We start from the raw sequence: 26,444 nt of genomic DNA on the forward strand, positions 1-26,444 counted from the left end.
GCTAGTGTATGTACTTTGTGTGGAAAGTTAGGTGGGTGCATCCAGAGATGTTTGTATTTGAGGAGCAATAGAAGTGTGTCCCGAAAGAAAGGCGGTATATGTCTCCGATGTCTGTGTATGATGAAGAAGTTTATGTACTGATGTTTATTGAGTTGTAAGGGTTATAGGTCTGTTATGTCTGTGTATTAGGTAGCATTACGGGTCGGTGGAGTGCGAGAGTGTGTGCATATAAGAATGTGAGAAGTTTGCGTCTATTATGTCCAGGCCATCTGGCGGCAGCCACTGCCCCTCATGCAGCAGAACCAATCCTTTAGTGTGTAGCCGCTGGCTGGATACAGTTATCAGCCGCTTTGTTAAAGTACCAGGGCTGATTTTAATCCCAGTCCGGCCCTGGTGTCTACTATATGTCCTTGTGTCTGTACTTGGCAGGGGTAAATGATAAGCACCCTGTTGTATCTTCTTACGATCTGTATACAGCTGAACCCTTGTGTAATATATGAATTACGTGGTCCTGTTCATACTAGGAAGTCACAGAATTGTGTCCTAATGTGAGGATATTACATGGAGGCAGAAGGAGACTTTTCTTCCAATTCTCAGTCCATTTCCAGTGTCCACACTGTAGGCACATGCCTCAGACTGGTATATTAGGGGCATGGACTTTTCACCCTTCCTAATACGAAGACACTGGGGATTAACACATCTTACCCTTTGCATATAAGTTACATGGATAACTTAACCCTGCTGAAACCCAGATAGGGGCAGATAGCTCACTGATTCAGGGCATCAATGGTTACATTATAATAAAGTGGTTATTACACTTTTGATTTCTTCACAATCTTAACGCAAGCTATTACATCCCAAAAAAATGGGGATTGCAATTACCTCTAGGATGTGACAGAATGGACTACTGAACGCCTGGCTGTCCGCCTGTGCAGGTGACTGTTCTGCAACCAAGGCAGTTCCACAGCAACAATAGGGGATGCGAGGATCGTTTGATCACCCTGATCATCAATCACAGAGATCACACGCATTCCCGTGACGTGGAAGAAATGGCTCTTTTGGGTCCATTCACAAAAGAGTTGTGAATTCAAGTCCCTGAATTCACTATACATATATATATACATGAAGGTCCAACCGCAGCAAGCTTCTGCGACATGAAGAGCCTAGCTGGCCCTGTATAATGTATAGCCAATTTACCTTCTTTTACTCATTGAACTCTGCTTTATACAGGCCCAGCTCAACAATTCCTTGCTCGAGTTGGCCATTCCATAGCCAAGTGAGAGCGTTAAAAGCGCAGCTCTCCCTTTAGTGAATAAGCCTCTGTCCCCACTTTGCTCTGAGGCGTGATAGACATAGCAAAACATTTCTCAGTTAACAACAAAAAAACCCATCCAGTAACTTTTTGTTCCCAGCCGTTTCTGTTGTTCGCCTTTTGTTCACATTACTGATTTTGTTTAACATTTTGAATACATTTTCGTTTTATACGTTTTTTTTCGTGTTTTTAATGTTAAGTAGACGGGTATAGGAAACTGAGTGTAGTGAAGGAGGTTTAACGTTAATCAAGCATTTTTGTCACCTTAACACTGCTCTGTTTTTAATATCTGATAAATCAAAATATATCAATATCCCTGAAAATAAAACCAATATATAGTTTGTGTGGGTCCTCTTAAAAAGTGCAATCAAACATAGGACAAAAAGCCGTAGTCTTTAGGGTACAAACTACCCTAATGGGTTAATGCCCACCTATCAGGGAGATGTATCCCCCAAGCTATCTCAGTTGGCGTGACATTAGGGGACACGTGCTGTGAGCGCAGGAGGGTAAGAGCTATGTGCATGTATTCCCAGCATCTTCGGAGACATGGGTGTCTGGCGACTTGCCATCCCTGTCTTCTGGGTACTGAAAGGGGTGAACGGAGCAGCTATGCCTGAATTATTCAGCATTATACCCGCTGTCCGGGTATCTCGTCTCTAATATCTGAACATTATCATGCTATACATACATACGTTGAGAATTATGCCTCCAACGTCTGTGTACCGTGCTGTGAGCGTTTGTAGCGTACAACGTCTCTGGCTGTTTTCTGTTACTTTGTACTCGGTAGCTGCAGGCCATGCCTTGGCGTTTTTTCATCTATAATGGACCTGCCCTTTTCCCATATATATATATATATTTATGGGAACAACTTTGCCTCCAGACATATTACCTTACTTTTCTATTGCAGAGACTGTTTCAAGGTTATATTTTAAGAAAATAGTATTATTTTGTTATTAATAATACATTTCATTTTTTTAATTGCTTTTTAGAATTTTTGTTGGCGTGTCATGTAAATAAATGAACAAAATGCCGGAGTGACGAAGAGTCACGTAGCAGCTTTGTGGCAAGTATGCCATGAGAAAAATTCACCCGAGAGAGCAACCTTCACACCCGCTGATCATCGTGCACAGTGTCAAGCAGCTTTTAGGGGAACGCAAAGTCATTTTGTGATGAGATATACTGTTGGTTTTAGAGATGGCCATCGGGTCCCAGTCCCTTTAAAGCATAATATTGTGACAGTATCATAAGTGACTGAATAGCCCCCAAGTAGCGCGTCTGGGGCTGTAAATACTGTGGGCTCCCCACTGAGTATTGAAGGCATTCGCCGTTTCATCTAGCATGACATCTAATTCAGCCTTTCCGCAATCTTGCGAATTCTGCAAGGGTTACTGTTCCTGTTTTTTGGGGGGTATAGGCGATGGGATCCCTGCTTCCTACATGCTATGCTGGACTATGCAAAACCAAAAAGCTCTAGTTATGCTTTCAAACGTTTAAGCGACTTGTTAAACCCGCACGTTAATTGGATAACATCAGGCAAAGCAGTGCGTAGAATGATTGGGGTTGGATGGCTATAGCACAATGATCGGAATATGCACCCTTATTCCCAGAAGTTGAGGCCTTTAAATGATTAGGAAATAAAGCCACACAGACGGAAAAAGAAATGTTATCCCGGTACGCACTCAGCATTTCATGGTCGGCGCATGTTGGTGTCCGTGTCCTTCCTAATCAGCGTATAGCAGTACTGGCTGTAAAGACTGGGGGCTCCTGAGCGATCACAAATCCTCATAATATAATCCTGCTATGTGTGCGTTTGGCAAACGTTTTGCCACGATTGATGCCAGCAGCCCAAGATTATTGTCTACAGGCAGAGAAGACGGTTATTGGATGTGAAAGGAGTCAGTTTGATTAGGAGTTATGTATTCATAAATCATTGCGTGTAAAAAAAACCCTTCTATGCAGTTTCCTTTCTAGGAATTAATCTACAAATATCCGATTCATTCTGGTGCTGAGTTGCTTTGTATCCATATGAAACATTATAAAAATGGCCTTATTAGGCACATCCCACTGCTGTCCTGCGTGTCCCCAGATGTTTCCCGTTCCATGCTGCGGTCACGCATGAGCCACAAGACCGCATGATGTATTTACCGAGGAAACTAACTTGCAACTGTGAATCTCTTCGGTCTCATACAAAAGAGAAATAACATGTCTGTGTGCCAACTTCGAGTCATGTTTTCCACAGCACCAGCGATGGATGGTGGATGAATGACATGCATAGTAGTCCTTGCTTTGGACAATATTTTTAATAAAACATATCATGACCGAAACCGACTTGTTTTCGTGTTTTGTATCCGACTATATTGCAACAAACTTTACCCGTTAATAGAACATAAAAAACCCTTCAGCTCCCAATTTACAGAACATGCCGACTCTCTTATGGGAAATACAATCCAGATGGGGAGGGGAACGCAGTTGGTAGACTACACGTCCCTCCAAATTTCTGGTACATGAAGCTCACAACAGCAACTTACTAACAACGTGTAACCTCAACTCAGCCGATTCCAGATTTCACTATAGAACAGATCGGGACCATAACAAGATTTTATTAGACTTGATTGTTATGTCCTCAAATACAACATGTAAAACAATTAAAGATGCAATTTTGACAATACCTATTAACAAACAATACATTTAAAATAATGTAACGTTTTAAGCTCCATTTTATGAAAATGTATCTCCCCTATTGCATAAGACCCGATATCTGTATCACGCCATATAGCTGTACCTTGTCGGAGCATGTAACCGAACCGCTGCTTGATTATTATATCTGGGTACACAGCGTCCGTTGATCAGTTGCTTTAAAAGCATTCACACTGGTTTATGAGGATGCCTAAAATGAATAATGCAACTTTGCGGTCCTTTCATGGGATGCATATTGGCACATATGCTTTACAGCTGCTATGGCGCCAGCACTACTGTTACATGAAAGACTAGGTTCTGTTCTTGGTCTGGCTCCATCAATCAAGAAAAACATGTAGCCTCCCGCTGCTGTTTCCTCCCACGAGCACGTTCCTAGTGGGATGCACGGCATTAATAGAGCAGACAGAGCCAAGGTGTTCGGAGTCCTGGAAGGAATGCAGAAGAGTCCCACTTTCATGGTAAACCTCTATCTCCCGGGGCCTCGCCATGCTGCCAGTCACAAAGCAGCTCTCCAGCTTGGGGTCCCAAATAGCCCGAAAACGAGACAGCCAACGGCCAGTGTTATTATTGTGCCTACAAAAAAGGAGAAAAGGAGTTTACCTTGATCTGTACCAGCTTGGAAATCCAAGCAATATTTACCAGACAGAATTTTGGCAAACAGTACATGTTAAGTACACCAATGTTAATGCAGAGCTTGACAAAATTACCTGACAAAAAGGAGCCTGCAACAAAACATACGGAGCCAGGAGCTTCAGTATTTACTGATCACAGCCCCATTTGTCTGCCTTCCATGTGATATAATTTTTCTGTATTTAAAAAAGGTATCATTCACCACTTTTAGCTTAAATAAATCAATTTACTGAACTACCCTTAGCATTTTTTCTTGTAAATCAGAGCAATTGTTTGATATTAAAAGCGTCTCAGTGGAGTTGGGGTAACAGTCTGTGACAAAGCCACCATAATCTAATCAATTTACAGAGATTAGCTTCCTCTTCCCCACCCCTTTGTACCGCTGCCTGAACCAAACAGGCAGATATAACGTGAAGGAGGAGTCGTGCAAATGCAGGAAATGGAACACATGACACCATTCGCTGTGGTTTAATGCATACATATATTTTTTTTAATGTTTATTAAGTGTACCGAACAGTACATTGTGGAATTCGGAAAAGGTCATACCTGCCTTAAACATTTTTGTAGGTACTGACTAGGCTTGGGCCCGTTCCCGTGTTCGGTTCGGGCGAATATTCGTGTACATTCTTCAGATTTTTTTTTAGTTTTTTTTTTTAGGTAGGGGTTAATGCGGTACGCAGCAGCTTTGGCGCACCAGCAGTGATCCTGCTCTTCATTGGTTGATGGCAGAGGAGGCCCCTGCTGGCGACCAATAGAGTCGCTCGTACGGACCTTTGACTCCTGGAGCGGAGAGACCAATGGCAGACGAAGATTCTTCATGTTGTGTGTCTACGTTTCGTGTTGCCGCCATGTTCGTTTCTTCGGTATTTGGCTGAACAACGAAAACGCACCCTTCGTGTTCGTTTTCATGTTCGTCCGAATACGAATGCACAAGTATAATATTAACCACTCATAGGACATTTACCTTATTGAGGTGATGAGAGGAGCCTTGGTACTCAGGTTGCTGCTGTCATACACCCTTAAAAAAAGACAAAAAAATATTTTCAGATAGCTGCACATGCCAACCACTGATTTACATCCCATAGCATACACTGGAGAACGACCCAATAAACAAGCAACCACAAAAGTTCATGAATGTGAATCGCTGTAACAGTTTGCTGTAGAAGATGCGTTTTGTGCACGTTTCGTCTGCATTGCTAAAGCACTTGTAATTACCGGATTTGATCATCAGCACATGTAGTGAGAATCCGGTTACCGGTCCCAGGAGAGAAGTATGCAGAGGCCACGCTTCTTGTGTGGCCGGTTAGTGACAGGAAAGGCTGGTTTTTCTGCTGGAGTTTTCTGACATCATAAATACAAACATCACTGCATCAAAACATAAAAAATATGTCACAAGAGATTAAATACCGAGCAGGAAAATCCCCGTCACACCGCAACAGAAAGACACTAATTGTACAAAGAGCATTGAACGGAAATTTTGCATGAACAGGAACATTCTCCGCATACTAATACACGCAGTATAATCGCTTCATGATACATATCCAGAATCCTAAATGCCTCTGCTCAAATAAAAATAAAAAAAAGACATGGTTTCCAAGCACTACCTTAAAGAATGTGATTACGGTACAAATTATTCACACAAAGAAACACGTATATCAGGATATATTCTGATCCAGTTTTCTTTCTGCACTCCGCTGTGATGATGAACAAGGTCTTGTCCCCACATTCAAGTACAGTAGGCCGACTAACCGCAATGCACTGGATCTTTTTAAGCCTCAGTAACGCCATAGTGATGTGTTTATAAAATGTATTAGTTAAGGCGATGCAACTGCGCTGCAGGCAACGTGATTTACAGCATTATCCTACTGGGCGCAGCCGTCAAAACATGCATAAAAATGTAGTTATAATTATAACAAGCGCAAAAAATATATACTACAGTTTTTAACAGTGCCCCCTGTTCAAAAAAATAAAAAAATAAAAATTAAAGATTTTAATTTAAAAACACTATAGACCACTAGTGTGTTATTTGGCAACTCGCACAATGCTTCCTCCCACCCATGATAGATGGTTAGAATACACCAGCAGCATAATACACTTCTGCTCACTATTTGCACCAATGCAACTAAACTGCAAGCAAGTATTCCACTATAGACCAAGAGATTTAGAATAGATCGTTAAAGTCCTGGTAAGAATCTGACAACAGAGACTATATTCTTACCTAGCTCCAGCAACAACACAGAGGTCTCTGTTTAAAGGGTGCATGCTCACAGTGCGAACACTTTTTATTCCCAGAGATACTTGCTGCTCATAGGATGTTCCTGGTGTCCTACGATCCACAATTGATAAATATGCATCCCAGTAACCGACTATAAGGACAGAGGCATCGGCCGACAGGAAATCAAATGAAGACAACCTATAATCCTCATCACGGAAAACCTAGAAAAATTGATTAAAACAACTTTAAACAGGAGATGCTTTCAGCAGTTATGTGGCACCTGTATTCAATAGGGATCAAAGTAGAGAGTACAGTTGAGGCTGAGGTTCACATATTACTGATTCAGAATACATTACGGGTATTTGTCTGATGTGGCTGCAAGGGTTCAAGGGGTCATTCTTAATCCAATGCACCCTCTCATTTTCCACAGTCATATGATAGCAAACAGAAACTTGAGAGCTACAAAGCCTACCAAAATTGGGTGAATTTTCATCTGCAATAGTCTGTTTATATATCTGTTAGACATAAGGTGTATGCATGGCTTTTATAAACTAGATTTCTTGCAGTATTGCTTGTAAATAAAAAAAAAAAAAAAAAAAAAAAAAACTACGCACATATACACTATCCCAACTGCAAAATCTTCCACATCATAAACCGTAAAAATGGATTGTAGGGTACAATATTCGTGTGAATTCGCACCATATGTGAATACGACTGACAAAACAAGATGTGATGTATATGTATAATTTATTTATAGTCCATTTGCGAGTTTAGTCAGGTTATGTTTATGACGTTTGTAAGAGACTGAACAAGTTGGGATGTCATTGCAATTTGCCAAGGGCTGGTACATACATATCTTTAAAAGAAATCTTCAGAAAAACAATAATTTCTTACCGTAAATTTTCTTTTTCCTAGTATAGTGGCAGTACGTAGTTCCCTCCCTTATACGTTGGAGTGAGTGGTATTTCTTGTTATTACTGAGGGCTCTACCAGTTTGCCGGCTTTTATGGGTAAGAGGGGAGTAGTTTACTTTTTGATTGGTCTTTCAGAAGCTTGTCCTGAGGGGAAAGAACAACCCATACGTACTGCCACTATACTAGGAAAAACCTACTTCTAAATAAACTATGGTGTATAGCACGGGGCTAGATCACGAGTCGATCAATACAGAACAGCAGCATCTCACCTCAGTGTAGCATCTGCTAGAAAACAGATGACAACACATAGGGCTCTTCTCCACATGCCATTAAATTGGATTTATAGATATTTATGTGAGCGGGAGACGAATCCAATGGAAGTAGGCAGTTTCCATTTAGGAAAGCAAGTGAGGTAATTGTAGAGGCTGGTCTCACAGAGCATGATATGGCTTCAGAGAGGCAGACACTATTCTGATTAAAAGGCAAATAAACTTACCTCATCAAAGACTGAACGACACACATCTCCACAGCGTACTGTACCATCGTAACTGAGCGATAACAGGTGTGCGGGGTTAACAGGGGAGAAATACATGGAGCTCACAGGCCATGCATGAGGGTTAAATGTATGAACGGTGTCATTAGGTGATGCACAATCCTGTAAAGAAATGCAGAAAACATACTGGTCTATAATAGCAAATACTAGGTTTATGAATTTGCAACATACATGTGGTGTTCAGGTGCAAACATGATAAACATATCAACTGAAATTGACATTTCAAACATCTATAGATATCTATTCATATATTCAATATTCATCATGTGTAGTTGAGAAATAAATCCACCACCATTAGTGTTGCTTTTATATTTCCAAGTAACAAAGACATAAATGTTTATAATTTACACACACCAAAGAACACATACCACATCCCACAGTCCAACTTGCCCCCATTTATCTCCAGCTGCAACAAGAGTGTGGCTTTCTGATGGATGAACGGCCACGGAAAAAATACGGTTGTGAACCACCTTTGCCACAGTCTCTTTCTGCAGGGTCATTCGCTTTAGGTTAGCCACATATCTAAAAGGACAGTGATTTGACAAAGTATAACCATGGAAGTACAAAAGAGAAAGCATTGCTGTACAAAAGTAGACATTTACACAAAAAAGACCTTAAAAATATGTAAAACTATAAAACACTAAATCCTTACCTTTTGCGGTCCACGGATGATGGTTTTGTGGAGCAATGCATCTCCTCCTGTTTGGAAAAGCAGAAAAACAACCTAGTAACTTATAGTCATAGAAAATGAAAAATGAAAAGTAAATTGTTGTTTAGACATTTGACATATAATAACCTTGCTGATTGACTCCCATGTTTTCAGGAAGCTGTTTAATGTGCTCTGGTCATCCCGATCATAGATGGCAATCATGTCCAATGGACCTGGAGGTTTAATTTTCTTGGCATTGGGGGAACAAGAAAAACATCTAAGATTGCAGAAGAGACATGGTATACAAGCAAGACAAATCTTACTTGTACACCCGCACCCTCCCCCAAAATGAAAAACAAGTGTGACTATCCGACCTCCACTGACATTCAATCATCTTTGAGCTATCTTACCTTCTGTTACCATCACCACTGATTGTAAGGTAACAAAAAAAAATATCTCAAAGCTAGTTTCATTTTACTCTACAAATAGTAATTATAAAATATACCTCGTACTTTTCTATCACCTACATTGCATGTGTTACAGTGCCCTCTAGAGAACAAGGTGACAAAGCCCATGCTGTATCTGTTACTCCCAGACCCAGCAGACCACTATCACCTACATTTTCTTCCACTGGTTCAGGGTTAGTAGGAACAGGGACTACATCTGGAGTAATTCTCTGCAGTCTCGTGGAACGGCGTCTTGCTGTAACCTCCTCTACCTTTAAAGGTTTTACCCTGAAAAATAAAGTTTTTTACATATGGTTTGACGAGAAAAGTAAATATAATTTTATAAGCTTTATCACAACGCCTAATGACAACTGGTATATTCTGGTCACAACCCACAGAAGGATATCTTCTAGATATTCTCTGAATACATCATTTGGAACAGGGTGACATAGCTACCTCTGTAACACCATCAGTAGAACACTATTATTTTGCAAAGAGATTAATTTGAAATACAGAAACACATAATTCCTGTATAGGTTCTTTTTAACACTTTTATGAAAGACACACAGACCGGGTGAGAAAGGTGTGTATGTGAAGGTAAACAAAAACAGGATGTTAATTCACTATGACTTATTGTAACTGTGGGTAGGAATAAAATAAACAGCAATGCATACCTTTTAGTTCCACTGGTTTTATTTAGATTTTTCACAGAAGTTAGACCTTTAGCGCACTAAAAAAAACCAAATTTTTAATCAGTTGCAATGCATGGTTAAAATAATTTTTTTTTTAAATTGAAAAAGCAGTTGTCATTTTTTAACAAAGCAATGTATGTGGAAATTGTTAACAGGGAAAATAAGTTTCTTAAAACATGAAGTTTTAATAAATGACCTTTTTTGTACTTATTCTGCAATGCAAAGGAAAAAAATTAAATACTTATTCTGCAATGCAAAGGAAAAAAATTTAAGATGTAGCTGTCAGTTCCTAAAATCCTATACTAAACATTTCAATAGCACGCACACATAAAAAGTAGCAATATATAGAAAAACAAACCTCCAGCAATTTCAAGGACTGCAGAAATTTAGCATTTTCTTTTATGTTGTTTAACCTTTCAAGTTCATACGGAGAGAGGTCCGACTGCTCCTTTAAAGATAAAAACAATAAATATGTGGTTGATGAAAATGGGAAACATGACACTTTAGTTTTATCAGATTTTTTTTAAAATGATGTGGAAACCAGAAATAATCGTAGGATTCTAAATTACTTTATACAGTAAAACATATCTGTGCGAGCAACTTTATTATTATTATTTCAGGCTGGAAAAGGCAGAGTTCCGCCAAAGAAGTTTGACATGTGGTGGCCATGGACCATTCACCTGATTGCCTGGGGCCTCATCATCTGTATTCTCGGCGTGTTCAGTGGTCACGTGATCTAAAGTCTCGGGTGTCACCCGCGACAGCATGACAATTGGATGCTTTCGTACTAAGCTGGTCTCTCCTGCGATGTAAGCTTTCTTCTTTGGTGTACCTTTCTCTTTGTCATCTAAATCCCGCTCATGTTTCCGTTTCCCATGCTGCCTTTTAGGGGGAGATAACGCACGGTTTTGAAGTGAACCGCGAAGGGTTTTGCCTGCAGAGACCCTGCTGCTAACGGGTGTAGTTTCCTGTTAACAAACCAACATAGAAGATTGAATAAACCAGCATTAAAACAATGCGAATCCTGAATTTACAAAACACTACACACACGTCAGCTTATCACGTTGCATAATATTTCTTAGAACTCTTACATAATAAAAGTGAGAAAAAACTAATGTGAGCAATATATCAATGAATTAAAAGGTTAGAAATCTGCAGATATAAACACATTATAATTTCAGGAATAACAGACTGACCTGTGCCTGCAGAACATTGTTAGAATGTTACACTTAAAAAAACCTCAAAACAATATATTTTATTAACTCAAAGAAAAACAGGAGAGCACCTCACATTATAAAACATAACAGACAAAATATGACATTCTGTCAGCTGGCCTATAAATAATATGAATACAATAATATTATGTAACCAAGAGAGCTGAGTGAGGTGAAGTGTTCACCGTTGTGTAACACTTGTGTCTCTTACCTGCACTTCTTGAGCTGTCTTTTTTCCCGTGCCCATCTTTATTTCTAGGGTACAGTCTTCACTCACACTCAGTCACAATGCCTCCTTCCCCACAGCACGGTGCCGGTATAAGGATATGGAATATGCACCACTCTCCCTATGACAGCTCTGTAGCAGCTATCCGAATATTTCCCGCCAGCGCTACTTGCATAACCAGGAGACGCGAGGCGGATGTGACGTCAGAGAATGTTTGGTAACGGGACAGGCGGAAGGCCCTCACTTTACTACCGCGGACATGCTTAGTAGGGGCACAACTACAATTTCTATGAACCTCTCTGACCTCGAGAATAGTAGTTCAGGGGCAGAGAGTGGTACAGAACCGCCTCCCCATGAAGCAAAAAAAAAACAACCCCTTAATTATTCTATGTGCCAGCCAATGTATTATACAGATTACTGGGCTATTGCTTTAACCCTCAGCACATTTAAAACTTAAAATAAACTTAAGATGTGGGTCCTAGAAAATGTAGCATGTGATAAGACTAAGCCGTCGTTTAGAGGTAAGAAAATGGTTTAAAAATAAGTATTCTTCTTTACTACACAGGTGGATGCCATCTACCAGGGTAGGGGGGCTAAGTTTATGATGCTGATTCTTTTGGGTCAGATGCAAAATTATCATATTGAAATAAAAGTGTTATTGGTCCGATTCCACCTTACTTTAAAAAAAACCCTGCTGGTCTCCATGATCCCTGTACACGGGGCAAGTAAGCATGTCCTTTTACACAAACCTGGCACTTTAAGGCCAGCAGCCAACCTGGTGACATAAGTGCAGCCAAGGGCTGGATGTGCACAGCCAGGCTCTAAACGATCACTGCAGCATCTCAGCCGGTCTTGCCACCTGATCTCACGGGGCACGTAGGCTGTTTTATTAAAAACCAAGCCGTTCCATGGGAAGATGTACGACAATATTCAAATATGAATGTGCTGCTGTGTAGAGCCTATATTAATGTATATGAAGCAGACAGAATGAAGTGACCAAGTGTCACATACAGCGCATTTTGGTGATAATGTATTGTATTCCTTAGATGTCCTTTTAATTAAAGAATTGCTAAAAACATTACTCAGGCGGGTACAGTTCTAATGATCTGCTGTATGTGTGAATGGTGAAGATGCATACATGTGTTTGCAACTGATCAAAGTATGTGGCTCTCAGAAATAAATGTTTAACCCCTTCAGGCCCAGGGGTTTTCATAACCAAAGACTCCTTAGCCCTGCATTGCTGATTGCAATAATGGATATCAGTCAGCAGGGGGAGCCATGGGAGAGCCCCGCAAGGTCTCCGGTCCTCAAGTGAACTTCCCCTGCCTTCGGTCCTTCAAAATAAATCCCTCAAAACCCACTTTGTTAAGGACGCTTAAAACAATATACATCCGGCTGCGGCGGAAGTTGTGTACGCGAATCGCGTAGAGCTCTACACGCTGCCCGGACCAAGCACCGGGGACTCAGAAGTACCGGTAAGTGGGGGGGAGACAGGAGGATCCAGGAGATAAGTGATTAAAATATGATAGCATGATAATGCAGTATGATAAAAAGCTAAAGATAACAGAACTAGAGTATATACAAATGGTTAATATGCACCACATTTTTAATCTGATACTAGCAATAAAAATGGTGGGAGTTCCCGCTTAATTTGAATACCTAGTGAACCTTAAAATCCAAATTTGAGAGGCATATCTCAGTTGCATCTGAGGCATTTGCCCAAACCACATAATTTTTCTTAGTTATGTGTATATACGTGTATTAGTTAAATGTTAAACAAAAAGCAACGATTAAGGAGACACAAGTGCCCTTTCTTGGTGCAATATAATTTTCGGTAATTACACATTAACTGCTAAACAAGGCACAAGACAATACTATTTTTCCTAACAGGTTAAAGATTTATTTATAAGTTCTCTTTTATAAAAAAAAGTATTAATATTTTTAACAATATTTAGTACAAAAAGCAAAAAATAGGACATTCCACAAATATATCCAAAGTCAAAGGAGCGAGTAGGATGGCTTTAAGACGCGGCGGTTATTCTGTGGCATTGGTGGTGCCATGAACCCAGGTCTCTTTGCAGCTCCTGGCCGTGATCCACTGTTAGATCCACTGGATGTTTTGGAGGTATATGAATTGCTTCTGTTGTATGATGCATTGCTACAAGCAGAACGTAAACAAAAAGAAATTCCTTTAGAATACATATTCTTCCAGTCAGTTGTCGGCAGCTCATAAAAGCATTAAACATGTATTTGTATGTGCAACGGGTCATTCTAGTGGTTTTATCACCATGGCAAGTCCACTTTCCTAGAAGCCATTTTACTGATTGCTATGGTGATAAGAATACTTTGCATTATTATCATTTAGCTGAAGACAGTCTGGAGCAAGCAAATGGGTTTGATCTACCTCCTGGGACGGGACTGCTGACCCTCTCCCCCAGTCTTTCTTTTCTTTGACTTCCTGAAAAAGGAGGCATTTTTCCTTTTTGTTCCTTTAGAGCTGAAATACGAGGATGTTTCACTTCTTTCCTCATCATCCTCCTCGCTTTGGTGCATTCTTGATGTACTGTTTGTTGACTTCAGCGAAACATCTTCAACTGTAAGACACCGATGCGTTTAAATGGAAATACGAAAATGACACTCAATAGAAAAATCGTCAATCATCTCCTCTTATTGTACAGCTACATTTGCTCCAGCAAGACTCCGAAAAACAAAACGCAATCACAACAGGTCTCCTAGGACTGCATTAAGTATGTTAGCTGGCAAAAATTGACCTTAAATGTGATCAAACTCTGCAGACTTTCTGGTCCTAGAAGTGGGGGATTCGTGAATTCTGAGAGTGTTCAGTTTTAAGCCGTGAAGCAACAGACTAATGAAAGCTCTTCCTACTCTAAAACTAGGAAACAAATCTACATGGGTAGCATATGAGACTACGTGCCACACCTGGAAGTGTCCATTCAGAGTATTTCTGCAGAACATCTATGAGTTCGGCTCCATACTTCTCCAGTTTATCTTCTGTGACTCCGTCAATCTGCAGTAAGACATCAGGCTCAGGAGACAGGGTCTCTGGAACACAAAACCAACATCATAGGTGTCCTTGCCGTAAAAAAAATATATAAATTAGCAATAACAAAAGATAAAGCGATATCTGCCACCAGTGGACAGTTTAAAGACAGACTCCAGGAGCAACCATTAAATGTGTAAGACCCGATCTGTTGATATTTTGCAGGAGAGTTCATATGGATAAATGTGATCTATACAGTTTTGTTGTTTAATACTTTAAGGAGGTATGGTAAATAAAACTCAATATCAGACTTGTTATTGTTTGTTTGACCCGAATAACACAAAGCTAAACATTCAAGATAATACAAAAGGTTGGTGTATGTGAAAGACTGGAAAAAAGAATATCAGCCTGGAACAAATGTCATAACGCAAAATTCTGGTTTCCACAAAACACTGAGGCAAAACATTCACCTGCGATCCTCCTTATTGTAGCCGTGTTGAAGATGTTAAAGTAATGGACGCCAAATATCTTGCCCAAACGTTTGCAGAGCTCTGTCAACTCTGCCTGGCATTTCTTCACCATTTCTTCCCTCTGGGATGTGTTTGCCACAACAGCTGACTTCTGTTTCCTTAGGCTGCTAGCATTTTCTGTGTCCTGGAACTCCACCTTATCAGGACATTAAAGAACATTAAGAATCTATAACCTAGGTTAAGCACCAAACCTCTATGGGAAGTTCACAACCTGTGCTGTCACACACCACAACAAAGTCTAGCCCATGTATGAAACACAGGTTAATTTTAGAGTTATTAAAGATTATATTATTATTATGTAAGAATGATTAGCATGTAGTATTGCACATTGTGGTCAATTCCATTAAGCACTCGATGACCACAACAACAACATGCAGAACACACCTTACTGAATCCATTCAGTACACTCAGAGCTCGCTCCCCTAGTCGCACGTATGCCACTGCTTGGTCATTTACAGTAATATAAAGCTCTTCATCCAAGATTCTATCCAAGACCAGCTTTCGGAACAATCGTTCAGCATTATGTCGTGAATAGGCAGATCCTTTGCCAAATATTCCTGTCTGCACCTTTGCAGATTTACTTCCTGGAATGAAGAAACAAGAATATTAACGTTTGTGACTCTTCTGCTGCATCACTGTTTGGAACAATAACTCCTATTTTACATCCAGAATCAATCTCTCGATCTTCATTGCAGTGAAGGGACGAGCTGTCTTTTTATGATGGCAACAACTTGTCCAGAGATACACAAGGGGTTAACTGCTTGTACAATACAGTTTAAGTTCAGGTGCTTTATCAGAATGGTTTTAATTTAGCAATTTAGAATTAGCAGACTGTGAATTTAGCTAACAGCTAATGCTTCCCCTGGCATCCCACGACATGGAGCCTGGGGGCTTTCTATAGGGCTTTGGGCACTACAGATTTTGTATTGCTTTATTGGACACCATTTATCTTTTATTTCCCTTTCTCTTATATTCCTTTTTATCATTTTTCTTGTTTTAGCCAGCAGCTGCCCTAAGATGTTATTTAGCAGTGCCAGACATCTATGCATGTTTCTACTACCGTGGCTTGGTTTTTATTATTTAACCCAGTGTACACAGAAAAAAAGGCAGCCCCTCTACAACGTGTTTTATACTTTCGTTGGATTTGGGTTTTATTGCTAGCAATGTGTCACACTGCTTACCCAGAAATATATCCACCATCATGTTAAGAGTCAATCGGTTTGAGTTATTCCTTCCCCCGCTCTGTCCCGCAGAACAGTGACTCTGAACGAACCTGATGATATTTTTCACATCATCTGTCACATCTCGTGGTTTGTAATCCTGGAAATGGCAGAGATGGAAGCAGGTCAGTATATTAAAACATACAATCCCCCAAACATCACTGTAACAAGATCATAAGCAAAAAGGACAATATGGACATTTAAGAGGTTTACATTTTGATATGGCAGATAAGTATGTTTGGAATCTGTGGTTTCCAAAATCTATGGTTGTAGGTCCTGGAATGCACACCATATACAAATTAATATTTCAATATTAGTGAGCCTTAGAGGATCAATCATTGTCTAGTCATTTTATGCTTACACAAGATGATTCTGGGAAACATGCATTTTTGGGGTGGCCCTAGAAAGTCTATTTACACACCACACATGCAAAATAAATAAATCTGGAGATAAAGGAAATAGATTATTCTCCTAAAACATTTTAATTGAGCCGTAGCATTGTTTTGCGAACATATAATTTTAGGACAAAGCATGGATTATTAAAAACACATGAATGTGCTTAAAAAAAACCCCAAACCAACAAAATAATAAAATGACACACAAAGTAGCGAGTCTTACCTTTGCCCTGCAACAGTTGTCACAAGCCACTTGAGGGCGCTCCTTACAGAAATTTGAGTTGAAGTCCGTTTCTCCAAAGTAAGCCAGAAGCTGAATCCTGCGACATTCCTGTACAGTCTCACAGTAATGCACCATGCTGAACAGGTTGTTAAAGTGGGTCTGTTTTGTTTGGCTGTTCCCATCCTTCTCCACTGGCAAAAGGACCACACAACCAGTGTTATTTTCAGTTACAACCTCCTGCAGAATTTGATCACGTTACATAAATTTAACTTTATATAAGATAGGATACAGCCGCCACAGTGACTTACTCTGTATCAGACGGCGAATCCTTGTCACATCACTGTAGCTGTAAAACAGCAGGCAGTGGGATGTTTCTCCATCCCTACCAGCTCTTCCAGACTCCTGGTAATATCCTTCCACAGATTTCGGTAACGAGGCGTGAATTACATATCGCACATCTGGCTTATCAATGCCCATTCCAAATGCGATAGTGGCACAGATGACCTATGGGAGATACATACCGAGAAGTTATCCCAGCAGTGAAAATCCTAAATGCTCACAGGAAGTAGCTTTATTTTAGCCACAGTTTGTCAATGCTTTGCTACTACATTAGAAATACACACAATGAAAACGTATTTTAATTAGAATGTGCACATACAATCCACAGGACACATTGTGAGATTATGATTGCAGGTGGTTAAATAACCAATATGATCAGTCGGTAACAAGTTGTAAACTAATTTATAGACAGCACATTTTAAGCTCTGATATCGGTTTGTCTTGTCATACCCCTTGAATATATCTATTGTATTAAGTGCTGCGTAAATTGTTGTGCGCTATATAAATAAAAGATAATAATAATAATAATAATAATAATAAATGCACACATTTTGCTTCCAGTGGCTCTATTTAGGTAAATTTGCAAATATGACAATAGACAGCAAAAATAATACCCGGATCAAACTCTGTGAAGCTGCTGAACATTACTATTCATTGATTGATATAGCGCTTTCATATTTTGTATTACTGTACAATGGGCAAACAGGTCGCCACAAGTAGTAGTTACAGAACCAAAAGGTAAGACGGACTCTGTTTAAACGAGGTTAGTGTCTACATTCCCCAATAGCCTCATCTAAGTTCAGGGTAAGCATTCCCTTTAACATTTGTAAACAAAAACCTTCGGTAGAAGAACACAATGATTTGTTTTGATTATCGAGAGGGCAATGGTACAAAAATAAGTTGACGTTTATACACAAAATATATACTCCAAATAAATACTGTGTGTTACATGTTACACTAGGAATAAAGCAGAAAAGCAAAAAACATCCTTTTTAATGCTATGTACAAGAAGAAAAAAAACCTGACCCTGCTCAATAGAATACATAGGAGCATGTACAGCATATATACATACTGTACACTCAAATGTCCTGCATACCAGAGGTGAGGGATTAAAGAACTGAGTGTTCCTGCCCCATTATTTCTCACCCTGGCTGGATGTGCACCAACAACCTCCCATCCCTTCAAATTCCCGTATCATACCTGACAGTCATCCTGATTAATCCATTTATGCTGCACATAATCCCTGTTGGAGTCACTGAGACCAGCATGATAAGCCAGAGCCGCCAGGCCTTCTTTCTGCAGAGTGTCGGCCATAGTATCACACTCCTTTCGCGACAAGCAATAAATTATACCGGAATCATCTAGAAACATCAAGTTTTAGAATTCAATACATTAGCCTCCAGTATTCTACACACATCCGTCAACACCACCAAACCATCAAAGAGATCGTCAAAGTAAATACTAAAATATCTATGTAGAGAGATTGGTTTAGCAGAGCCCTCTTGTCATTCATTCCTAGGCCTTTTATCCTTTAGTTATAAGACCCGCTTGTTCTAACCTAGAAGAGTAAATATTGCTAAACGTTAATTGAACTTTTCTGTTCAGATTATATCCCTAAATAAACAAATACAATCATGTAGTAAAAGAAGTAAGAGATAATGCGAGTGTGGACAGCAAGTTCTACCTAACCTTTTCAACTCCCCCTGAAGAGATACTATACAGCTGATTTTCTTTAAAATGAACTGATCCTTAATCACCATAATGTTTTCCCTTGAAACGGTAGCAGGAATATATAAATGCAGATGCTTCAACATGTCAGGCCATTGGTGATTTATGACACAGCAAGATTACTCACGAGGATGGAATTTCTTGATCCACTCCACACAGTCCAGGGCCACCTTCTTGGGTTTTTTGGGTAGGACTTCATACTTCAGATTCTCCCTATTAAAGCTCATGGTAAATCTACAAGATACAGAAAATATAGAAATAATCTAGACACAGATGTAAATAGATATGTTTAAACAGAGGAATCTGTAGTATAGATGCAATGTGTTTTATTTTTATCCTACCCATCAGAACAATATACATTGGTTTTATATCCTACATAATAAACGGCACAGGCTTCACTGTAAAGACCCAATTCCCTTTTCCCCCAGAAAAGATATCACACGTACATCTGGGGTTTGGTCATTTTTAGCTGGTTCAGAACGTCCTTCTGCACACGAGGATTTGCAGTGGCTGTGAGGGCCATCATTGGCAAAGCGGGAAATTTCTGTCGCAGCATATTGAGGCGCTTGTAGTCCGGCCGGAAATCGTGCCCCCACTGGAGCGAGACAGGATCTATTAACGTCATGCACAAAAACAACTAAGAAGTAACCAGGAATGTGTACGTTAAGATAACTTACCTGACTAACACAATGAGCCTCGTCTATGACAAAACGTGCTAGCAGCTTACGTTCATATAAATTTTGCATGGAAGACATAAGTCTTGTGCTTGCACATACCTACAAAACACAAACACAATATTGATTTAATGGGCCCTGCAAACCCACAGAAGTAGTTTCGGATAATTACAACCCCAAAGAGATAAAGGTATAGGGTCATTATATTGTTCTGTCTGTCCCCAGTTTACCATTTAACATTTCAATGTAGTTTTTCAATCAACACAAAAAACTTTAACAATTCAACTACAAAATGCATGAATTTAGATATTTTCATGTCTACCACCAAATTAATGCTGTTCAGACCTCATGTAAACACACAGTTGCAATATCCCCAGGGATAACCTGCGGTATGAAACTCTTTACTGACATTTGTTAAAAGTTCTGCGCTTTACCAAACTGTATATATTTTTTAGAAGCTCATATGGAGGCAGAGGTCTGGCTGTTGGCTATCCTTGGGACACACAAGGGAAAAAGCCCTTTATTGAAGTACGACATCTATATGCATAAACCCCCAGGTTATTCATGCAGTAAGCACACTGGTTATTTACCTTCTCTGGGGTAACATACAGGAGTTTTATAATGGGGTCTTTCTTTGAGAGCTGCAGGTAAATGCTAGCCGCTTCTGCATCCGTCTTATCTCCGGTAAGATATGTAGCAGGAATCTGCAGAAGAAAAATAAACCCTTATTGCTTCTGTGGAGTTCGCCATATATTCTCTAAGTAAACTTAGAGTTTAAGTGCCATTACACTTAAAAATAACTTTGTATTCAGGCATTATTTAGGAAATACACACTGTAATTATATATATATATATATATATATATATATATATATATATATATATATATTTTTTACCAAAGCATTAGCAGGAGCAATAACGGATCTTTTTAGAATGTAATGCATTTCCTTATCTGCAATCGATGTCTTCAGGCCTATACCTAGTTTGATCTTAAAGCACTTACATCTAGAGAGGTTAACTTCTGGACCTGGTCCACGATCAGTGACCGGAGGGGAGAGATCACAATGGTAACTCCAGGGGAAACACAGCCTGGTAGCTGATAACAAAGACTCTTCCCTCCACCTGGAAAGAAAGCAGCGCAGTGTATAAAACACTAGATACCACCAATTCAGAGCCAAGAATCTCAATCAAATGAGGTCTCTAAACTTCATCTCCATATGCTGCTAATTCTTTGTAAACATTCAGCGGTTTTATTATTTCTAAAAATGTTGTCCCTTTGAAATGCATTAGTGGGATAAAACTGGACTTGGAAGAAAAATAAAGTGCCTATTCGTAGACAAAAAAAACACAAAACACAATTTTAACATGATTGCTTAATACATCAGACAAAACCACTTTTTCATACAGCCTGCCTACCTAGATGTCCCACATTTATTTTAAATCAATCATAATGCATTAGTACACATAAGCTATTCGTTGACAAGACATGCCTGTACTACTGGCAGATATTTTAAGATCTTTGTGTACTGGACTCAATTTTAACATAATATCGCAATATTCAACCCCCCCTAGCTGATCAAATATGGACCACACACATGAAAATACAGATAAAAAAAAAGAGAAAATGACTAAATCACATTACCCATGCAGGATGCCAACTAGTGGTTTAACAAAATGAAATTGGAGGGGAACTGAATTTAAAAAAATATATGGCTTTTTGTTTGACCTATAAAAAATTTTTTTTGCTGTGTAATAAAAATAAATAAAAGCAGGAAGGGTTGTGATGACTTACCTGTTGGCATGAGAATGAAGGAATCCTCGCCACACAGCGACGCATTAATGGCCTCTAGTTGGTTTGTACGGAAACGATGCAGGCCAAATTTTTTGTGGAAAATTTTCATCATTTCCTTGGAATGGGGAAAGTTGAAGCCCCTAAAACGTTCATGAGCCGGGTTCTCCACTTGCATCTGTAGCAGAGAGTCTAATGACAAAAAAACAAGGTTGTAAAAGGGGTATTTTTACAGGTTATATTACAGGGCAATTATTTGCATTTTAGCATGGAAGGATAATGTTAGAAAATGGTAAAATCTATTTATTGGGGGCAACAGATGGCAACCTGTCTCATATTCAGCTCTTGGTCCAAATGTTGCCTCCTTTGTATTTGATAAAACAATAAGAGTTAATAATGTTCTCTAAGAAGTTCTTTCAAGAATATGGTAAATGTAAGCATAGTCACGGGATAGATTTAGGTTCACTTGCAATCATTCATGACCGAGTTTTTGTATACTTCGGAAACAGCAGACCTGGCACCTACCCTTCACAGCATGAGGCCAGAGCTATTCAACATACATGAGGAAATAAATACTAATGCACGTTACATAAACTGACCTGATAACCCAGAAATGCCACTTGGTCCAGATGGTTTAAACAATGTAGTGTTCTCTTTTGTATAAGCTTGAGCCTCCTTTACTTGTAGGTACTGTGATTGAGGGGCATGGGCAGCAGGAGCCGGCACTGAACTTTCAATGCCCTGCACATCATCGAAGTCATCAATATCAAAATTATCAATATCAAAGTCAAGGTCAATGTTGTCCACAGAGTCTGTAGAATGAGTGGCTGGCCTTGCACAGGTGCTTGTGGGGACTGTTTTTTCAGTGTGCGGGGTGTTGAACCCACTAATACTAAGATCACACTCTAGAGTTGCAACATCTACACCTTGGAAGGAAGAATAGGTTACACTCTTCATTTGGCAGGTCGTATCCGATAGCCGATTTATTGAGTTGAATCTAAACTTTTGTCCTAAATCACCCCTTGATGAGCTGCCCGTGTTTATGGCAGGCGTCCCTTCAGGCACCCTGTTCTTTGGGGATGATGAATGCGGACATAAAGCGAACACAGATTCCTCATCAGCAGAAGAATGGAAAACAGATTCATCTGACATGAGATGTTTCCTGAAAGAGCACATACAGTCTGTTAAAGCAACACACAAATGTTTGTAACTGAGACATAGTAAGTGTCTGCACCAGTGACTTATCCTTTCCAAGGTCAGCATTACCCTTAGTACAAAACAAAGCTCCTCTGTGTCGGGCTACACAATGAGCCGGTTACAAAGATGTTTGCCAACCAGCTTATTTAAACTATAGAGGGTCTGCCGGGTCAACAGAGCCTCAATAGACTTTATTAAAAGGCGCTGCATGCTTTAAGACAAGGAGCAACAGGATAGGACATCATATCACGGCGTTCCTTTTCTCGTGCAGCTTCGAGTGGCCCCCAAAAGTGAATGCACTGTGAATGTATTGGTCTGCATCTATGTATATCACCCTCCTTGGACAATACATACCGTATATCCCTTTTCTTCTGGAGATCCATTCCGTAGGACAACGTCTTCAGCTCTGACAGAGGGATCTTGTCAACTAAGTCACATATCTCTAACATGACGGCCCAAAGTCCAGGTGGCACGTTCCGTCCAACTGAATGAAAAGACGCAGTAAGAAGTATCTTTATCCGACATATAGGAAGTATACGCTCTACACTCTTAAATTCATACACATATGAAAAACGCAACTACGAGATTTGTAGGTGGGAATAACTTGTTAAAGTCAACTGACGTTTCCTGAAACTATTCACCAAAATTATTTAAATCTTGTTTCAATGCATATACAGGTCTCTTTCTTGTTTTGGCCTGCATCCAGTGGTTACATTCCAAATTGTGTGCTAGCCACCTTCTGAAACCAAGCACTAACCCACCCACCGCTCGGTTCATTTTATTTATACATCCTTATCTGCCCCCTGTAACAGTTAGCCCTAAATACTGCTACAAAGAGAGCTACTACTCCCTCTTTTCATCCCTCCTTTTGCTTCAATTACCCTTACTACTCCCTTAGATGGTAAGCTCATCAGCAGGAGCCCTCAAAACTTGTACAGTGCTGCGTAATTTGTTTGCGATTAAGAAAATAAATACCAGATAAATAAAATCGTTTTCAGATGACAAAAAAACCCAAAACTTTATTTTGTAGGAATCAATTAAGCAAACGACAATAAGTATTTTTTTTCTATAATCTACCACAGTTAAAGAAAATCAAAGTTCAGCCACAAATTTTTCCTGAAACATCAATATTTAGCTGCAAAACAATCTAATTGGATAATAAGACATAGATTGCAATCAATTGTAGGACTTGTTACTTGTTTTCTGCACTGGATTTCATACATGGCTGCAACACTTTTATGTGGGCTACTTTACTGTCACGCACGCATCCGGGATCTGTATCTTACCCTTTGAAGAACGCTGTTCCGTTAGTGGTTCTGTTACACGTGCAGGTAGACTAGGATCAATGCCGGAAGACAATGACTGCTTCTTTAGGGAACTAATGGAGAGAAACACAATTGGTCATTTAAAGGCAATGGCATAATCTGCGATTCGAAACAGACAAAAAATGCCAGACAATTTTGGCAAAATTATTTATTTAAGTAAGGTTGTGGGCGTTGGGTTTTCTTGAAACGCATACATGGAAATAAAATTACAATATAGCCACTAAAATTTAGCAATTAACAAGTTCATGCAGTGTCTTGGGATAACACTAGATCTGTACATTGAATAGAGCTGCTCACCAAATGCTTCTAATCAGTGAGGGAGAGGAAATAGAACTGTCTGTTGGGGACGGTGGAACAAAATCCGCATCACAGTCATTATCTACCAACTCTTGAGCCAGTGTCTCTGACATACAGTCAGAATCGTCTCTCAAATTGTGAGTGGCTTCCTCTATATCACCTGAAAAAGATACAGGTTACTGCTAAATAAATAGGAAAATTTCAAGAATAATCAAAAACCCTTTATGGATTTTTATTTTTTTTTTACAACAAAAATATTTTAGGAAGTACCTTTATATTTAAATTAGATTGAAATGGCATTTAAAAACACAAACTAACACTGAGTTATAGATCCAGAAGGAATGGAAGTCAGCATACAAAGAAAGATGTGCCAGCAAACTACTACACAATCCCTAGATACAAGTGCAGTCTTTATTAAAGATTGACAAAAGAGCAATGTTTGGGAGGAATGTAAAGGAACTATGACTGTGAGGTATACAAAGTGACCAAGCACTCCTATTACAAAGACCAATGTAATATACTGTAGCTTGCATAAGTTCCTTTTTCAATCTTTGCACCAGAATCCCTTTTTATATATAACCCAACACATGTCTGTTTTGTGTGCATGTGCTCTGGATGAGAGGAAAATCCTTAATAGGATTTTTTTTTCTAATTACTAGTGTATACTGCTTTACCGGCTTGTAGGCATTACAACGGTACAATATTCTCACACAGCACTTGGACCAATATTATCACATTTGCAAAACAAAAAAGGTACTAAAACAAATTTACATTCTTGTTAATAAATAACCATCAGAACAGACCCAATAATTTGTTGTCATCCGTTGCCACATTAACTGGTTTTGGAACTTCCAGTTTCTGATCAGGTAGAATGAGTGGTGCTTCAGGAACCCCTGTATCACTTGTAGAAGAAAACCTGGCAGAGACACTTTTTGCACTGGGCAATACCCGTAGGCTCAGGCTTTTAGGGGATGTCAACTCTCGAGTTTTGCTGCATTTCTGCGTTTTGCTCGGCATTTGACTCTTGGGAGACACAGATGTGTCAAAATCATCGAGATCATCCCAATCATCCAGGTTATGTGTGGAGCTAAAAGAGGAATTGCAGTCTATTATCTCAGAAACCTGTGCTGCTTGTTGGACACTCGTGCTTTGGGAAGTATTTCCTTGAATGTTTTTCTTAGGTAGGAGTTGCTTTGAAGGCTCCGGTGGTTTGGTGCAGGTGGGGTTGAAAAATGCATTAATTTTAGCATTTTCTTTAGGCTTTTGCGAGGTAGATATGTTTTGTGATGAAATGATGCGGTCAGCCGTATTCACATTCTTTTCCTTTAGAGGGACATGATGCTTTATCTGAACCAGTGCAGGTGAAGACAATCCATCTGGTGAGGTTTTCTTTTTAAATGTAAAAACACTGTAATAAAAATAGGAAGGGCTACAAATCACTGCCTTGTAATTACAGAATACACAGGGCTCCCTGTTTCTGCAGCATTACCAACCTAAACACAGAAATCCCATTACTTGTATCATTATGGTGTGCGCCCAAATACTACGGTACGAGTGCTTGTGGGAATAGGGTTACATTCTCTTTCTTGAATTACTGATGTGCAGTTTGAATTGCATCTGAAGTAACAGTAACAAGGGAGGTCTTTGCCAAATAAAAAAAATAAAAATACTATATATACAGCTAACAAAACATCAGGTATTCCTAGAAATGAATGTTTCAATGTAAGGTGTAGAATCAATGAATGGCTCATATGCCCAGGGATCACCTGCTCTCACTTTCAATACTTACACACTAAAAGGAACATGGACAATACACTTGAATTGAAGCATGCTTTGACAAAAGAGCCGCAAACCCAACAACTATCTTACGTTGATAATTTCATCGTCACGTAACACCATCGTACCCTGGCTTTTGTAACCTAATTAGTAGTATGCGGGACAACACAAAAACATCCGTAACATGATGAGATTTCTATATTGCCAAAAAGCAAGTATATTCATTTGGATGGTGGCATTTTTTTTTTCCCATCGGGGCACTTAGGAATAAGAGCACTTAGAGCTGTAAAGTTTATGTACTCACCTTGGCTTCGGCTTCTGAAGAGAGAGCTTGCTGCAAGTACCCTTTGCGGTGAACAGTTCAAGTTGTTTCTGGAGGTTGTTCAGAGGAAGAGCAGCCAT

The 26,444-nt window shown here is 39.5% G+C and overlaps 2 protein-coding genes across 2 annotated transcripts; both read right to left on the bottom strand.

The window, feature by feature from the left end:
* Positions 1-4,326: 4,326 nt before the first annotated feature.
* On the bottom strand, positions 4,327-11,569 carry LOC149300117 (WD repeat-containing protein 76-like). The gene is made up of 12 exons (XM_089485559.1): positions 11,534-11,569; positions 10,789-11,076; positions 10,467-10,556; positions 9,498-9,688; positions 9,118-9,247; positions 8,974-9,020; positions 8,690-8,843; positions 8,265-8,423; positions 6,858-7,075; positions 5,855-6,004; positions 5,604-5,657; positions 4,327-4,582 (listed from the first exon to the last, which is right to left on the bottom strand). Exons 1-12 carry the CDS (start codon positions 11,567-11,569, stop codon positions 4,327-4,329), a joined length of 1,773 nt encoding a protein of 590 aa, XP_089341685.1.
* Positions 11,570-13,546: 1,977 nt separating this feature from the next.
* LOC149300118 (recQ-like DNA helicase BLM) lies at positions 13,547-26,444 on the bottom strand. Its single transcript, XM_089485560.1, has 21 exons — positions 26,347-26,444; positions 25,070-25,674; positions 24,267-24,426; positions 23,931-24,022; positions 22,999-23,128; positions 22,047-22,609; positions 21,451-21,639; positions 20,662-20,780; positions 20,249-20,362; positions 19,662-19,760; positions 19,431-19,579; positions 19,112-19,218; positions 18,457-18,617; positions 17,226-17,421; positions 16,918-17,108; positions 16,261-16,399; positions 15,464-15,663; positions 15,020-15,215; positions 14,489-14,611; positions 13,953-14,142; positions 13,547-13,706 (listed from the first exon to the last, which is right to left on the bottom strand). Exons 1-21 carry the CDS (start codon positions 26,442-26,444, stop codon positions 13,547-13,549), a joined length of 3,981 nt encoding a protein of 1,326 aa, XP_089341686.1.

Source organism: Sceloporus occidentalis, unplaced genomic scaffold, assembly GCF_023333645.1.
Source record: "Sceloporus occidentalis isolate IW3139 unplaced genomic scaffold, rSceOcc1.0.p SCAF_26, whole genome shotgun sequence".
In the NCBI taxonomy this organism is placed as follows: Eukaryota; Metazoa; Chordata; class Lepidosauria; order Squamata; family Phrynosomatidae; genus Sceloporus; species Sceloporus occidentalis.

Coding starts and splice junctions, on each gene's coding strand:
- LOC149300117 (XM_089485559.1), bottom strand. CDS start 11,569: ATGGGCACGGGAAAAAAGACAGCTCAAGAAGTGCAG. Junction 11,077..11,533: donor AGACAGCTCAAGAAGTGCAG/GTAAGAGACACA, acceptor GTTTGTTAACAG/GAAACTACACCCGTTAGCAG. Junction 8,844..8,973: donor TCATCCGTGGACCGCAAAAG/GTAAGGATTTAG, acceptor CTGTCCTTTTAG/ATATGTGGCTAACCTAAAGC.
- LOC149300118 (XM_089485560.1), bottom strand. CDS start 26,444: ATGGCTGCTCTTCCTCTGAACAACCTCCAGAAACAACTTGAACTGTTC. Junction 14,612..15,019: donor TACAATAAGGAGGATCGCAG/GTGAATGTTTTG, acceptor TTTGTGTTCCAG/AGACCCTGTCTCCTGAGCCT. Junction 13,707..13,952: donor CAGCAGTCCCGTCCCAGGAG/GTAGATCAAACC, acceptor TTCTGCTTGTAG/CAATGCATCATACAACAGAA.